Consider the following 17,728-nt stretch of genomic DNA (forward strand, 5'->3'; position numbering starts at 1 on the left):
GACAAAAAGAGGAAGAGGAACTAAGATGAGATTTGAGGCCCATTTAAATCGTCTGCAGTTTGCAGCAATCTGCTGCCAGGGTTGTTAGTGACACAGCAAAATGATTCATTAGCACTCTAGCTGGAGGAAGAAAACTGCCTGGGGTTTCAGTCTGTTCTCTGTGGTGCTACACTGCCACTGTGTTTGTGTGTGTGTGCACACGGTTAATTGTCTCGGGGTGCTTGATCATTTGTGTGTGTGTGTGTGTGTGTGTGTGTGTGTGTGTGTGTGTGTGTGTGTGTGTGTGTGTGTGTGTGTGTGTGTGAGTGAGTGAGTGAGTGAGTGAGTGAGTGAGTGAGTGAGTGAGTGAGTGAGTGAGAGAGAGAGAGAGTGAGAGTGAGTGTTCAGGGAACATTAAGGAAGGCCACGGCTCCGATAAAGACTTTGGCCTCCCATAAAGCCTGTACTCTGGTTCCATGAGTGGTGAGGTGGCCGGTTACAGCCCTACGGTGCCAAGCCCGGAGGATAACGACACCACAGTCTGTAAGGAGAACTGGAGGCTGGGCACAGCACACAAATAGGAGTCCTATTACACATCGGAAACTCGCTAAAACATTCAGTGCATCACCGCAGGGGGGAAACCAGAGACGGCAGCAAGGCATCTCCTTTCAAGCCGAGAGAGAAAGAAGAGGGAGAGAGAGAGAGAGAGAGACAGAGAGAGAGGGAGGGAGGAAGAGGTAGGCTAGGTGGATTGCACTGCTCACCTACTCCACTGAACAGAGGGCACAGGAGACTATTGCTACAACAGCCACAACAAACACAGTTTCACAGACGCATAAAAAAGCATGGCTACTACTGCCTAGAAGCATTACTATTTACAGTGGAAATACCTTGGCAAAAGTACACACGCAGCAAACACATGAGGTGACACACACACACACCTCATCTCAGACGAGGCAAACAGATCTAGAGGTGAGCTACTGCATGAAGGGATCTAGAGAGCTCCATTCTAGCCCAATCACCTTAACGGAACCCTCCCCGCTTTAATCAGTTCTACAGTCACTATGACGACATGTCTAGCAAAAACACAAGACACTAGCCAGCGCCATTACCTGCTCTCACTTTGATGTTGGCCCGCAAGACAAAGAACAGACAAGGTCAGAGCTGCTCTGCTAGCGTAGCTGAGCAGTAAATGTTTTCAAACAAGCACAGAAATAACATTAGCTGACTCACATAGTAAAATGATACTGTGATACCAACAGTGAATGTTTTTGTGTGTGTGTTTTTATGAGCTTGTACATGGGTCTGGGAGAAAGCCAAACTAGCAAGTAGTTGAATAATCCTGGCATGGCGCTATACTTCACGACCACCCCAGGGGGCTGTGGCGCTCGATCTCGCCTTAGCACAGTGACTAATGAAGTGGCCCTGGTACATCGATATATAGTGGAGTTGATAATAACTGGGGGTTGTTGCAGCAGAATGGAGAGCCCTGACAGGCAATTGCATAGCACCCTACAATGCTATTACTAACATGCCCTAGTTTAACAACCAATAAAGTCTCTCTGCCATCTACATTCCAACTGAAAGGTTCTGGTTACTGGTCACAACATACTTCCGTGAAGATTAAACATTAAACGCTTCATCTTGCAATGCTGTGGGTTTGCCGTTAAGATTTGGGGGGGTGCTTTCAGTGGCTTCCCCGTGTAATGCCCTGGTTTAAGCGCACTAAATTCTCCCGAGTCTGAGTCTGAGCCTGAGCCTAAGGTCTTGCGAGGTATTAGCCTTGCCTGCATTCACTGGGGCTGGGAGAGCAGCCATGCCTGACGTGCCGCGGCTGCTGTTTGATCCCGGGCAGGCTGCAGGAGCAGAGGATTACAGGCACTGGGCCTCCACTAACCTTCCCACAATCCTCCTCTCCCTGAGACTGCTATCCCCGTCCACCGGCCACAATCTGCAATCCACCCCCTGGAGACTTGCCCCCCCCAACCCCCCCCAACCCAATCTCATTCCCAGGAGTTCCATCTTGTGACATCGTTGATGCAGCGCTGCCTTTCATCTGCCTGATTAAGATGAAAGTCCTGCCAGAACCGTCAGCGCTCCGGCGGGTTCCTCCACGGCGACGGGGGTCTCCAAACACCAACATTGTTTATGCATGAGAGGCTCGGTGCATGTGGATGTGTAAAAAAAGCACTGGGCTCCGTGACACCACGCCTAGCAGAGCAGCACATGAAACACACACACACACACACACACACACACACACACACAATCTACACGGGCTCACACACAGTGCACAGGGGCTTGACTGATGTGATGCATGCTCCACTGTAGCTTCCATCTGTATCTCACAAGGCGCCGCTCCAATGACAAACATTTCTCTCAGCCCACGGAACCTATAGCACACAGCTAGACCTATCAATGAGTGTGTGTGTGTGAGTGTGCATGGATGGATGTGTGGCGTGTTTGCCGGCTCTCACCCAGGCTGGTCTGGGAGTTGGGGTTGACGTATTGATCTTTGCTCCACTCCACCATGCACTTGAGGATGGACACCAGACATTCCAGCCCCTTCTTTCTCAGGGTCAGCTCCTGAGGCGTACACACACACACAGGTTCATATGAGGACGCGTAGAGGATTACCGTCTCAAAAAGGCATAGGAAAACAAATAAAATAGAATTGTTTTTACTATTTGAGGTTATAAAATAGGTATTCTGAGGAAAGTTAAATGTAAATGATCTAAAGATACTGCTCAATTCAGTAGGAAATAAATGTCACACAATTTACTAAAATATAATAGAGAGTATGGTTAAGAGTAAAATATAATAGAGAGTATGGTTAAGTGTATATGCACAAGATACAATGTCTAATAATAAGATGCTAGGATTTTTTTTGGAACTGCTAGGAATTACTTGTTCAATGTTTTTTTTTTTTTGCGGAAGTCTTAGAAATTCAGCTTTAGACACCGTGCTATACTCTATTTTCCCTGAGAATAAGTCTTTGTTGAAACTTTCCATGCCAAGAAAGTTCCATATGGAACCTTTTCTATGACTTTTCTTGGCACACAGCACCTTTCCACAACTTTTCCTTCGCTTACAAAGTAGATTATTTTAGGATTCTACCACAGGGATTTAAAACGTTTTCAGAAGATTTCAAGGAATACAGCAGGTTGACTTCCGAACAGTAAGCGGATAATGTCGCATTGCAGAAGTTGAGAACACGAAGAATAGAATGCTAAAACAGAAGCTTTGCCAATATAAAATGTCACAGGTTTTTTATTCATTACTGTGTGTCTTGGCTGACAGTGACAAATCCAGTGTGTTAAACAGCCCGAAAACAGCCTTCTCACCTGTACGGGGGTCGTGCCAAGCTCATGGCCTGCACGTCCCTGTGCAATCTTGGAAAGGTCATTGACGAGCCTTTCGAAAATATTAGCAGCATTCAAATCACAATCATAGTTCACATAAATGTCCACCACACTCTGGGCATCTGAAAGCACAGACAAGAAAAAAAAAAATCAATACTTGAAAAAACAAGGACAGTTGGGGGAGGTGTGAAAGAGTTTCAAGGTTACCCACCGGCACATATCCTGGTAAGAGTCTGAATGACCATCCACTTATGGTCATAGGAGCTAGTGGACGTCTCAAGAATGTACAGAAAAATCTCCTTGAAAAACACCTGAGGAGGTAGAAGACACAGAAGCAATTATACACACAAGAAAAACGTTAAGCTCTTTGGCGTTGACAGACACACTGCATTCAGCAGTGACGGCTGGGAAGTGGAGAAGCGGCATCATCAGGAGGAGTGATGTCTGAAACAGGACGGAACTGCGGACGGAGACACACGTGGCAGATGGACTGGCGTGCTGGTAAGAAGAACATGCATCTTAGACACCCTGACCGCTGGCAGTACATCACATCACCACCAATGGGCTTAAGAGATGGGAGAACGAGGGAAAGAGATACGCAGAGAGAGAGAGAGAGAGAGAGAGAGAGAGAGAGAGAGAGAGGAGAGAAAGAGGGAACGTGTATGTGTGTGTGTGTGTGTGTGTATGAGCGATAGAATGAGAGAGTGAGAGAGTATTCAGAAGATAGGGAGAAGATAGGGAGAAGGATGGATGGGAGGCCTGGAGAGATTAAGCAGGAGAGGGAGACAGAGAGTGAGTGAGTGAATAAGAGAGAGAGAGAGAGAGAGAGAGGGAGGGGGGGTATATGAATGAGAGAGGCAGCCAGAGAGGAGAGAGAGAGAGACGGAGTTGGACAGGGAGAGGGGGAGCGAAAGAGGAAGACGGAGTGAGACAGAAGGAGGGAGGATGAGAGTGAAAGATTGCGCTGCATCTGGGCAAAATGACAGGACTTCATTTCTGGACAGCTCTCGCCTACTTTCACCCTGTCAGCAAGCTGCTCAGCTGACTGATGTGAACAGTTGCAAGTAGGTGGGGGGCCGTGTGTGTGTGTGTGTGTGTGTGTGTGTGTGTGTGTGTGTGTGTGGTGTGTGTGTGTGTGTGTGTGTGTGTGTGTGTCACAGGAATGGGGTAGCACCACACCTCAATTTGCATCTTGAGATGGGTCTTGAAGTTGGACAGCAGCGTGAGGAAGATGGAGAGCGAGAGCTCGAAGACCTCGGGCACGGCCGAGACGCCGTTCTTGGAGAGCGCCACGCACAGGTACTGCTTGATGGCGTTGATGAACATCTCGTTGGTCTTGAAGATGGGCCCGGCGTTCTGCAGGATGGACAGCAGCAGCTGCAGCGACAGCACCTTCGACCGCAGCTCGTGGGACCTGCGGAGAGGGGCAGGGCATGGCAGGGTAGGGTAGGAGGTCAACATCAAAGGTCAAAGTTCAACATGGAAGCGAGACAACAACATTAACACGGCAGATGGCGGCGACATGAGGCTTAATTGGTTATTGTGACACTGCTGGGGTTCATCAGGAGAGCAGGTGGCCAGGGAAGGCTGTGGTCAGTGCATTTAATAATAGGACACTGAAGGCCCCCGCACACAGGCACCAACATGAGTGTGGCATGCTCCACTTTCAACGTTCGGTTACAATAGATTCCATTGTTTTCAATACAAGCCAGCACACCTCCACCAAACCCTTTCGCCACTGCCGTGTAGATCACCAATCAGTTCTGTTTTTGCTGCTCAGTAAAATCCAGTGTTCAGTGTTCCAGTCTCAGTAAAATCCAGACATCATTAATCAATATGTTAGGTCACTAAATATAGGCTACACAATTTAAGATTCTCAGGCACATCTGTGTTGGTAAATAGAGCACTATAACACAACATATTATGAAATTGTATCATGAGATCCCTGTAATATACTGTTCTCACAACATTGAGGTCTAGACATGTTTTCGCTACATTGTAAAACCACCAGAATTCTAATAGATAGTTTGAACAATGACAGGAAGTGATTTATATGGCATACCTTCAGAGCGGGACAGTGAGTGCAAGCGCGCCCAGTGGACAACGGCTCTTTCTACACGCAAGATTTAATGCTCTCCTGTTCACTTCCCGCCACAGAATTGGATTAAACCAGATTTTACAAAAAAGTAACAAAATAAACTGTTTTTTCCCCTGTAAACACGACAAAGCGGATGTTACTACTTAATCATGTCCGCGTTTGTTTGTCAACAGAAACATACATTTGTTTGTTTCAAATGAGTCAGCAAACACTGAGCCATACATCTAGAAAACGCACAATAATTCAGCCATAAATAACCTCCACACTGAGCATGGAGGACCTTTTGAGAGGCTGGAATGAGTATTCTGGTGGCGCAACACCATTTCTCATTTTGAGACTGGACGGCCGCACCAGTCCCCCAAAGCAATCAATATGGAGGACGTCAAACAGCTGAATCACTGCATCTCTTCAACGTGTGGGCTCTCTGGCAAAGAACAAACAGGCCCAACAACACCCTCAAACAGGCCCAACAACACGACAACACCCTCAAACCGGCCCAACAACACGACAACACCCTCAAACAACCGCTGACTGCTATTGAGGGACTGATTTAGAAATAGATACACTTTAGAAGACTGTACCAAAAAACAATGAAGGTAGAAACTCAACATCTGCAACTGTGAATGAATATTGCATTTTAAAATCATCTGGTAAGGCAGGTCTTGTTTACTTAATGGATACTTCAGCAATGTGGCATAAGCACTAATACTTGGGTAATAATCTGCAGAGTTGTGTCATAAAAACACTGTAAAGACTATCCCACACTATCCCACTCCTGATATGGTTTGTCTGCTGCCACACCCTCAGATAGCCTTCTATTAAGACAGAAAATCATTCTTTCTTGCTATGTGATGTGAACTACTTCAACTGAAAGTTATCAGTTGAAGTAGTTGTGAGGTAAATCTCTTGGGGCAGGGTTGTGGGTGTCTGGGTGTGAAAGAGTGTGTGTGTGTGTGTGTGTGCACATCTGTGTTGGTAAATAGAGCACTATAACACAACATATTATGAAATTGTATCATGAGATCCCTGTAATATACTGTTCTCACAACATTGAGGTCTAGACATGTTTTCGCCACATTGTAAAACCACCAGAATTCTAATAGATAGTTTGAACAATGACAGGAAGTGATTTATATGGCATACCTTCAGAGCGGGACAGTGAGTGCAAGCGCGCCCAGTGGACAACGGCTCTTTCTACACGCAAGATTTAATGCTCTCCTGTTCACTTCCGCCACAGAATTGGATTAAACCAGATTTTACAAAAAGTAACAAAATAAACTGTTTTTTCCCCCTGTAAACACGACAAAGCGGATGTTACTACTTAATCATGTCCGCGTTTGTTTGTCAACAGAAACATACATTTGTTTGTTTCAAATGAGTCAGCAAACACTGAGCCATACATCTAGAAAACGCACAATAATTCAGCCATAAATAACCTCCACACTGAGCATGGAGGACCTTTTGAGAGGCTGGAATGAGTATTCTGGTGGCGCAACACCATTTCTCATTTTGAGACTGGACGGCCGCACCAGTCCCCAAAGCAATCAATATGGAGGACGCCAAACAGCTGAATCACTGCATCTCTTCAACGCAGGGCTCTCTGGCAAAGAACAAACAGGCCCAACAACACCCTCAAACAGGCCCAACAACACGACAACACCCTCAAACCGGCCCAACAACACGACAACACCCTCAAACAACCGCTGACTGCTATTGAGGGACTGATTTAGAAATAGATACACTTTAGAAGACTGTACCAAAAACAATGAAGGTAGAAACTCAACATCTGCAACTGTGAATGAATATTGCATTTTAAAATCATCTGGTAAGGCAGGTCTTGTTTACTTAATGGATACTTCAGCAATGTGGCATAAGCACTAATACTTGGGTAATAATCTGCAGAGTTGTGTCATAAAAACACTGTAAAGACTATCCCACACTATCCCACTCCTGATATGGTTTGTCTGCTGCCACACACACACACACACACACACACACACACACACACACACACACACACACACACACACACACACACACACACACACACACACACACACACACACACACACACACACACACACACACACACACACACACACACACACACACACACACACACACACACACACACACACACACACACACACACACACACACACACACACACACACACACACACACACACACACACACACACACACACACACACACACACACACACACACACACACACACACACACACACACACACACACACACACACACACACACACACACACACACACACACACACACACACACACACACACACACACACACACACACACACACACACACACACACACACACACACACACACACACACACACACACACACACACACACACACACACACACACACACACACACACACACACACACACACACACACACACACACACACACACACACACACACACACACACACACACACACACACACACACACACACACACACACACACACACACACACACACACACACACACCATGACAGCTCAGCTCTTCTGGGAAAAGGACTATTCCTGACACCAAGAGTAAGCACCTCTCCCCTCTCACAGCGCCATCTCTCCCCCTCTCACAGCGCCATCTCTTCCCCTCTCACAGCGCCATCTCTTCCCCTCTCACAGCGCCATCTCTTCCCCTCTCACAGCGCCATCTCTTCCCTCTCACAGCGCCATCTCTTCCCTCTCACAGCGCCATCTCTTCCCTCTCACAGCGCCATCTCTTCCCTCTCACAGCGCCATCTCTTCCCTCTCACAGCGCCATCTCTTCCCTCTCACAGCGCCATCTCTTCCCTCTCACAGCGCCATCTCTTCCCTCTCACAGCGCCATCTCTTCCCTCTCACAGCGCCATCTCTTCCCTCTCACAGCGCCATCTCTTCCCTCTCACAGCGCCATCTCTTCCCTCTCACAGCGCCATCTCTTCCCTCTCACAGCGCCATCTCTTCCCTCTCACAGCGCCATCTCTTCCCTCTCACAGCGCCATCTCTTCCCTCTCACAGCGCCATCTCTTCCCTCTCACAGCGCCATCTCTTCCCTCTCACAGCGCCATCTCTTCCCTCTCACAGCGCCATCTCTTCCCTCTCACAGCGCCATCTCTTCCCTCTCACAGCGCCATCTCTTCCCTCTCACAGCGCCATCTCTTCCCTCTCACAGCGCCATCTCTTCCCTCTCACAGCGCCATCTCTTCCCTCTCACAGCGCCATCTCTTCCCTCTCACAGCGCCATCTCTTCCCTCTCACAGCGCCATCTCTTCCCTCTCACAGCGCCATCTCTTCCCTCTCACAGCGCCATCTCTTCCCTCTCACAGCGCCATCTCTTCCCCTCTCACAGCGCCATCTCTTCCCCTCTCACAGCGCCATCTCTTCCCTCTCACAGCGCCATCTCTTCCCCTCTCCTGGCGCCATCTCTTCCCTCTCACAGCGCCATCTCTTCCCTCTCACAGCGCCATCTCTTCCCTCTCACAGCGCCATCTCTTCCCCTCTCACAGCGCCATCTCTCCCCCTCTCACAGCGCCATCTCTCCCCCTCTCACAGCGCCATCTCTTCCCCTCTCACAGCGCCATCTCTTCCCCTCTCACAGCGCCATCTCTTCCCCTCTCACAGCGCCATCTCTTCCCCTCTCACAGCACCACCTCTCTCCCTCTAGGTCTCCCCAGGGCCACAGCAGCATTATGCAGGACACCAGCCATCTTGGATTGAATTACATACACAAACCAGATTCACTAAATCCACTTACACATAGCATGCCAATCAGATTTGGAAAAGTTGCAGTCCTCTGTGAATGCAACCCAGTTGGCAACCACATTCACAAATTGTATTGAACCAGCTCAGATGTGATTAGGCCCTCTGGTTATGTCCAGTGGGGGGAAATATAGTGTATTTTCTCAGGAGGGTGGTTTTATGCAGGGGTGGAAAGGAGGCTTACTTTGGATCTGGGGGACCATCGGAGAGGGGCTTCATAGACAGCTTGCAGAGAGAGCGGAAAACTAAGAAGGCATCCTTTTGCAGAATGTGGGAGAACTTGGCACCAGGTGCAGGCCCTGTAGTTCCCGATTCCTAAAACACAACAAAGCAGAGTAGTTAAAATATAATGAAAAAAAAACATCAACACTGGCACTGAAAAAATCAAACAAACATGCTTTGTTGTTGTCATCAACACAGTTCAAAGTTCAAATTTCATAGTTAGGATTCCTGTAGACATACTGATATTCATCAAACCTAGCAACTTTAATCCAAATTCATTGCTTGGTTTTGTGAACATAAGTCATCAGATGAATCACTTGGCCACACTAATACAGTCATTAGCCCACATAAGACCCACTGCTGTCAGCAGGTTAAATAAGCAGCGCACAGCCCTGTAGCATAGCAACCAAACACCATCCTCCACTCCTTTAGTTAAAAGCCCACTGCTCTAACTCCTGGCTGTTGTAGGCTGCATCTGGAGACCTACCACAGAGTCTGGCTCAGTCTAGCAGACCTGATGCTGCTAATGCTGGCCCTGAGGGACATCGGGTGTGCACTGTGCGCACATTACAGCCATGTGCGTTTGATTACCACTACGACTAAAACCTGCAGGATGGAGCGGGAAAGCCTCGACGGCACACCGGCTTGCATTGATGCGGATTCGGCCAAGATCTAGCTCCGATTTCGGCACAGATATGGTTCAAAGAGTCCAACCAGATCCTAGCTGGATGCATCCAAGAAGTTGCTGGTAAAAGTAGTCAAGACGCCCAAAAGAACGAAGAAAACAAGGCAATGAATGTCCACAGCTGGATTGGCCAGGATAATTTATTTCAATGCTTTGATTCTGAACGATCTTCAGAACCTGGTGGTACCTGATGAAGTGCGCAACTGTGTGTTCTCACCTGAGTGTCGTTAGAGGACCTCAGGCTCGGCCGACCTCAGGCTCGGCCGACCTCAGGCTCGGCCGACCTCAGGCTCGGCCGACCTCAGGCTCGGCCGACCTCAGGCTCGGCCGACCTCAGGCTCGGCCGACCTCAGGCTCGGCCGACCTCAGGCTCGGCCGACCTCAGGCTCGGCCGACCTCAGGCTCGGCCGACCTCAGGCTCGGCCGACCTCAGGCTCGGCCGACCTCAGGCTCGGCCGACCTCAGGCTCGGCCGACCTCAGGCTCGGCCGACCTCAGGCTCGGCCGACCTCAGGCTCGGCCGACCTCAGGCTCGGCCGACCTCAGGCTCGGCCGACCTCAGGCTCGGCCGACCTCAGGCTCGGCCGACCTCAGGCTCGGCCGACCTCAGGCTCGGCCGACCTCAGGCTCGGCCGACCTCAGGCTCGGCCGACCTCAGGCTCGGCCGACCTCAGGCTCGGCCGACCTCAGGCTCGGCCGACCTCAGGCTCGGCCGACCTCAGGCTCGGCCGACCTCAGGCTCGGCCGACCTCAGGCTCGGCCGACCTCAGGCTCGGCCGACCTCAGGCTCGGCCGACCTCAGGCTCGGCCGACCTCAGGCTCGGCCGACCTCAGGCTCGGCCGACCTCAGGCTCGGCCGACCTCAGGCTCGGCCGACCTCAGGCTCGGCCGACCTCAGGCTCGGCCGACCTCAGGCTCGGCCGACCTCAGGCTCGGCCGACCTCAGGCTCGGCCGACCTCAGGCTCGGCCGACCTCAGGCTCGGCCGACCTCAGGCTCGGCCGACCTCAGGCTCGGCCGACCTCAGGCTCGGCCGACCTCAGGCTCGGCCGACCTCAGGCTCGGCCGACCTCAGGCTCGGCCGACCTCAGGCTCGGCCGACCTCAGGCTCGGCCGACCTCAGGCTCGGCCGACCTCAGGCTCGGCCGACCTCAGGCTCGGCCGACCTCAGGCTCGGCCGACCTCAGGCTCGGCCGACCTCAGGCTCGGCCGACCTCAGGCTCGGCCGACCTCAGGCTCGGCCGACCTCAGGCTCGGCCGACCTCAGGCTCGGCCGACCTCAGGCTCGGCCGACCTCAGGCTCGGCCGACCTCAGGCTCGGCCGACCTCAGGCTCGGCCGACCTCAGGCTCGGCCGACCTCAGGCTCGGCCGACCTCAGGCTCGGCCGACCTCAGGCTCGGCCGACCTCAGGCTCGGCCGACCTCAGGCTCGGCCGACCTCAGGCTCGGCCGACCTCAGGCTCGGCCGACCTCAGGCTCGGCCGACCTCAGGCTCGGCCGACCTCAGGCTCGGCCGACCTCAGGCTCGGCCGACCTCAGGCTCGGCCGACCTCAGGCTCGGCCGACCTCAGGCTCGGCTTCGACCTCAGGCTCGGCCTCGCCGCCCCCATCCTTGGCATCTGAACACAGATGAACAGGGTCCAGGCAGTGCCCTTTGGGGATGGTGGAATATGCATGTGTAAAAATAGCACCGACTACAAGGACAAGCTTCAAGTGCTTGCCAGCATAAGGAGTTATTGTGGTTAGTCACTTCACTTCCATAAAGCTACAAACAGTCCTCCCTTGTCAGCCAGCAATGTGGCAATCCTAACTAATTCATTAAAGTCTATGAGGCCTGAATACCTTCTATAAGAAGGACTGGCACTTACTCTGAGTTAGTTTAGCCAGGCTTGTCACTAATTCACCTACATGGAACACTAACCAGCCCCAGTGCATGAAACCAAACTCACTTCCTGCCACTGTGTTGACCACTTCCTGCAGGATGCTCTGAACAATCTCCTGGGCCTTTTCTTCATAGTTCGGAGTCCCTTCTTCCACAACAGCGTCCATGCTGTTCTGTGCTGCACCTGTGAAGACGTAGCAATTCACTGCATTATTAAAATGAAGATTTAACGTGCTTGGCTGTTCTGTAACATTGCTGTCCCCCTGGCTCCATGCGTTTTCTAATTTGGTCTTTAATGAGAACATTTAGACACTGAAGGTTAGTACAGCCCCACTGATATAATGTGCAGAGACACAGAGGCACCATTCGGTTCTTACGCAACAGCCAGTTCATTGATATTTCAACAAAGAGAACTCAGGAAATGTCAAGGTCAAAGGAGATGAACTCCACCATCTTTTCTTCCCATCCCCAGAAATGTTTCAAAAACAACAGAGCGGTAGGCATTACCACCATTACCACCACCAAATACATTAAACTAATTCAATTAAATTAAATTAACGGGGTCTGGGGGTCTGGGGGTCTGGGGGTCTGGGGGTCTGGGGGTCTGGGGGTCTGGGGGTCTGGGGGTCTGGGGGTCTGGGGGTCTGGGGGTCTGGGGGTCTGGGGGTCTGGGGGTCTGGGGGTCTGGGGGTCTGGGGGTCTGGGGGTCTGGGGGTCTGGGGGTCTGGGGGTCTGGGGGTCTGGGGGTCTGGGGGTCTGGGGGTCTGGGGGTCTGGGGGTCTGGGGGTCTGGGGGTCTGGGGGTCTGGGGGTCTGGGGGTCTGGGGGTCTGGGGGTCTGGGGGTCTGGGGGTCTGGGGGTCTGGGGGTCTGGGGGTCTGGGGGTCTGGGGGTCTGGGGGTCTGGGGGTCTGGGGGTCTGGGGGTCTGGGGGTCTGGGGGTCTGGGGGTCTGGGGGTCTGGGGGTCTGGGGGTCTGGGGGTCTGGGGGTCTGGGGGTCTGGGGGTCTGGGGGTCTGGGGGTCTGGGGGTCTGGGGGTCTGGGGGTCTGGGGGTCTGGGGGTCTGGGGGTCTGGGGGTCTGGGGGTCTGGGGGTCTGGGGGTCTGGGGGTCTGGGGGTCTGGGGGTCTGGGGGTCTGGGGGTCTGGGGGTCTGGGGGTCTGGGGGTCTGGGGGTCTGGGGGTCTGGGGGTCTGGGGGTCTGGGGGTCTGGGGGTCTGGGGGTCTGGGGGTCTGGGGGTCTGGGGGTCTGGGGGTCTGGGGGTCTGGGGGTCTGGGGGTCTGGGGGTCTGGGGGTCTGGGGGTCTGGGGGTCTGGGGGTCTGGGGGTCTGGGGGTCTGGGGGTCTGGGGGTCTGGGGGTCTGGGGGTCTGGGGGTCTGGGGGTCTGGGGGTCTGGGGGTCTGGGGGTCTGGGGGTCTGGGGGTCTGGGGGTCTGGGGGTCTGGGGGTCTGGGGGTCTGGGGGTCTGGGGGTCTGGGGGTCTGGGGGTCTGGGGGTCTGGGGGTCTGGGGGTCTGGGGGTCTGGGGGTCTGGGGGTCTGGGGGTCTGGGGGTCTGGGGGTCTGGGGGTCTGGGGGTCTGGGGGTCTGGGGGTCTGGGGGTCTGGGGGTCTGGGGGTCTGGGGGTCTGGGGGTCTGGGGGTCTGGGGGTCTGGGGGTCTGGGGGTCTGGGGGTCTGGGGGTCTGGGGGTCTGGGGGTCTGGGGGTCTGGGGGTCTGGGGGTCTGGGGGTCTGGGGGTCTGGGGGTCTGGGGGTCTGGGGGTCTGGGGGTCTGGGGGTCTGGGGGTCTGGGGGTCTGGGGGTCTGGGGGTCTGGGGGTCTGGGGGTCTGGGGGTCTGGGGGTCTGGGGGTCTGGGGGTCTGGGGGTCTGGGGGTCTGGGGGTCTGGGGGTCTGGGGGTCTGGGGGTCTGGGGGTCTGGGGGGCTGAGGGGTCTGGGGCGTCTGGGGCGTCTGAGGGGTCTGCGGGGTCTGGGGGGTCTGGGGGGTCTGGGGTTGGGGCTGCTGGGGAGAGTCCGGCTCCTGCTGACTGAGGGGGGAGTGCTGCCGGTGCCGCTCGCGCTCCATCTGCTTCGCCTCCTGGAGCTGGGGGTGGGGAGGGGGGTCACACACACACACACACACACACACACACACACAGACAGACACACACAGACACACAGAGATTCAGACAAACAGATTCACACAAGCAAACACATACACACATAGACATGGATGGACACACACAGTGACATGGACACACAGACACACAGATTCACACAAACACACGCACAGATGCACACCCCACACAACACACACGTACAGAACACACAAACACACAGGCAAAGGATTACTATACTTTGACACAATAATTTCACACACCACCTCACAACCCCCTGCAATTCCAAACTTGTTAGCACCTGCATCCACAGGCGAGACTCGGGCCCAAAGCCAAGCAAGGGCTCAGGACACCTAGAGCAGGCCCAGGAGCCAACGTTTCAGAGAACCATAGACAGAAACACGCTCAATCAATCATCTCAGTTTTGTATGTGTCGACAAATGCATTGTTACATGGAAATCAAAGGACATGCATATGAAAGAATGATCCGGTCTAATGCAAAAGCAAAGCATCCATGCTTCGTGTCATCGACTGATGCACTTGTGTTGGGCTGTACTGTTTAAAACAAAAGAATGGCATAACTCAACAGTAGACTTATGTATGTGATGCTTATATGGCACCCCCCACCCCCCACCCCCAAGCACCGTTAGATCTTGAAGAAACAGTAAAGGCATAAAAAGACCTGCTCTCACAAGTCAACAGACTGCAAACACCATTAAAGGTTAAACATTTCAAACTCTTCCACCCCGTTCACAGTGTGTCATTACCAGGCTGTTTGTCTTCCCAGAAAGAGATGTACTTTCTTTAATTATGTGTCTTAGGGGCTTGCACTATGGTTCTATGGAAGAAAATGCAGCCTTCTCGTCCAACCTTTTTATACTGAACATAATGGCGCACACACACGGTTTATCTGGCTTGCTGAGTGCTTTTTGGTGAGGTCGTAAGCTAAGTGGTCTGTTAGCCTGCAGCCTGTCTAAGTGTCCTTGTATAAACTTGTATGACCCATGCTCAACGTCCCTTTGTCTTCCACACAAATTCCCTGAAAACTCTTGCTACTTTATAGGACATTAAATCTGTATTCATGTATTATGTATTCATGTACAGTATGTAACCATAATCAAGCTTAAGATTAGCTCAACTCAGTGGACCTGCAAATTCTGTAAGGGATTTAGTGACCTTGGATACATAGTGCTTACTGTAGTAATACAAAGGGTATCTACTATCTAAATAGATTTTGAAATGAGAATAAACCAACTGAGACACTGACACACTCCTGTGATCAAAACAAGGAAGTTCCTCGAAGCAAAACATCCAAGGAAAAGATATCAGATGTTAAATTATTCATGATTAACACCAACGCTAACCAGGCTGAAGGAGCCACCAACCTGCATGCCTGTTCCTCACTGAGGCAATATTTATGCAGTAAGCAAAGAGATCGTTCAGCCCAGCCGAGTTACCATATGCACTGTGATTACATGTGTGGGTGTAGTGAGGGTAATAGACTGCCAACACGGAGAGCTTGATCCCAACCCTTAAATATCTATTCCTTTATGGCATCATGGTTAAGGCAGCTAGGGTTTTTTTTTTTTAACCGCAGTCTCGTGTACAGCTGAAATCTGGCACATTTGGTATGCAGCTCATGGATAAACTCCCCTGGAAGCGTTTCAGAAGCACTCTCTCGCATTTTAATCTGTCCTAATGTACGTGGCACAGGCTCGTCGCACAATTATCACATGGCGATGTGATGTGGCGTGCATTAACCGGCCAGGCACGGAAGCCTGTCGAGGGCCCGTCACCGCTGTGGAGTGGGCTAATTAAGGAGGGTCACGAGTCTATCGCTTCTCAAGTTTAGCCACATCAAACGAAGACAGCAAGGGGCCCCAGAGTTCAGTCTCTCCCATAGCAAGACAAAATTGTCAAAGGATGCAGAGTCAATGTTGTTTGTTTCACAGCCAAACTATGTAAGCCCAACTTGCTGACTGAGGCACAGATCAAACAGTTATTTTACGCTATATACACAATTAATAAAATCAACAACGAATAGGTTAACAGGTCACCAGTTATGACCAGAATGTGGGGGATCTATTAAAAACCCACAAAATGTATGCTGAACATCTGTGCTGTTATTTTAACTCATCCTCAGCGTGTTTTTTTTCTGTTGTTCATCCTCACACACACACACACACACACACACACACGCACTCCCGTTCGCACACATGACCGTCGTCAAACTCAAAAGGATGAAAATAACATTCATACACACACTTAAATATAGAACTGAATGACGTTGGATGTGGAAACAAAGTTGCAGGCAAAAAGAACGTAAGCCACGGCAAGCACGTTTTAAGGAACACGACATCAGAGAGAGAGAAGAGAACTACGGTAGAATAAAGTACTGATGGATGAAGCCAAAGCACACAACCAGAGGAGGGAAGACCAAGCAATAATTCAAGGCAGTCCTATACTCTTTACCTGACGATCACGCTTTCTGGAAGCCATAGCCCAAGTAATCTTGTGATTTGTAAGCTATATTTTCGAGAAGGAGGGGGGAAGGGAGAAGTTCCAGTCAAGAAGAAAAAAAACACAGGTTAGAACAAGTGTTTCCCCCCCGTATTGCTGTTTGAGACGTGCGGAGGAGACTTACTGCTTGGTTCTCCATGCGGGCGAAGATGACATTCAGCATTTGGGTGAGCGTGGCCTTGGCCGTGGTCTGGTTGATGAGGTTCTTGCTGGCCAGGTAGATGTTGTAGCATGTCCGCACTGCCTGGAGGACGGTCCCCTCGTGGATCTCGATATTCTGGGACGTTACTGCTGTGAGCAAGGCCTGGCGATGGGACACAACCATCCAATTAGCATCAATTCTCACGCATCTCGTTCTCACCAATCACTGTCTGTCTCTGTCTCAGTGCAGCCACAGCACAAGACAGAGACAGACTGCAGCGAAAAGTGAGCATGCTCTCCTCCCCCAACCCCCCCCCCAGACACACACACACACACACAATCCCTTCCAAAGGAAGAAATCTTTAATGTAAAACTGCCCATGTTGTTTAGAATACAACACAAGACAGCTTTTTCAGCACTGTAGGGAAGGTGCTTTAGGTGCTTTAAAAACCACAGCCCTGTGTGCACTCCTCAGCATCCTGCTAAATCTGCACTTTTACCTTGAGTGGTTGAACATCACACCACTTGAACAAGCTCTGGGATGTGGTGTGATGTAAAAAGCTACTGAGACAGTTCAGCCCACATGCCCTCAATCCAGTGAACTTTCTTCCTGAACATTTCCAGCCAGTCTTACACAACAGGGAAACAACGCTAGGCTTACTTGACAGGACACCGGGAGAACCCACTCAGGTTTGGGCCGTGGTCCCGCATTCAGAAACTAGGGCTGCGCGCAGCAGCACTTGACCCAGTCAAGCACAAAGCGGGCGGCAACAACTCTGTTTCATAAGATGTGACAGGTCAACAAAAGAACTTCCTCTTCAGAGATGCCACGGCAGGCCCCTATCCACATTATTCTCTTTGCCATGGCAACCCAGGCTAATATAACCCAGCCAAACACATTCTATTTGTTCAGGTCTCTCACTGTGCCACAGCATCAAGGAAGTCTCCTAAGAGAGGGGTACCATT

At 51.6% G+C, this 17,728-nt stretch overlaps 1 protein-coding gene across 1 annotated transcript in view; it reads right to left on the reverse strand.

The window, feature by feature from the left end:
• Window positions 1–17,728, reverse strand: part of arfgef1 (ADP-ribosylation factor guanine nucleotide-exchange factor 1 (brefeldin A-inhibited)) — a 66,038-nt gene that overhangs the window by 27,700 nt on the left and 20,610 nt on the right. The window contains exons 5-16 of the mRNA XM_048265888.1: window positions 16,746–16,925; window positions 16,574–16,627; window positions 13,931–14,088; window positions 12,327–12,346; window positions 12,081–12,197; window positions 11,689–11,783; window positions 10,351–10,386; window positions 9,411–9,541; window positions 4,521–4,755; window positions 3,553–3,652; window positions 3,324–3,463; window positions 2,457–2,565 (exon numbers count right to left, since the gene is read on the reverse strand). Of these exons, the coding sequence (XP_048121845.1) occupies window positions 2,457–2,565; window positions 3,324–3,463; window positions 3,553–3,652; window positions 4,521–4,755; window positions 9,411–9,541; window positions 10,351–10,386; window positions 11,689–11,783; window positions 12,081–12,197; window positions 12,327–12,346; window positions 13,931–14,088; window positions 16,574–16,627; window positions 16,746–16,925 (1,375 nt within the window). The remainder of the gene's footprint in view (window positions 1–2,456; window positions 2,566–3,323; window positions 3,464–3,552; window positions 3,653–4,520; window positions 4,756–9,410; window positions 9,542–10,350; window positions 10,387–11,688; window positions 11,784–12,080; window positions 12,198–12,326; window positions 12,347–13,930; window positions 14,089–16,573; window positions 16,628–16,745; window positions 16,926–17,728) is intronic.

This window comes from Alosa alosa, chromosome 16 (genome assembly GCF_017589495.1).
Source record: "Alosa alosa isolate M-15738 ecotype Scorff River chromosome 16, AALO_Geno_1.1, whole genome shotgun sequence".
In the NCBI taxonomy this organism is placed as follows: domain Eukaryota; kingdom Metazoa; phylum Chordata; class Actinopteri; order Clupeiformes; family Clupeidae; genus Alosa; species Alosa alosa.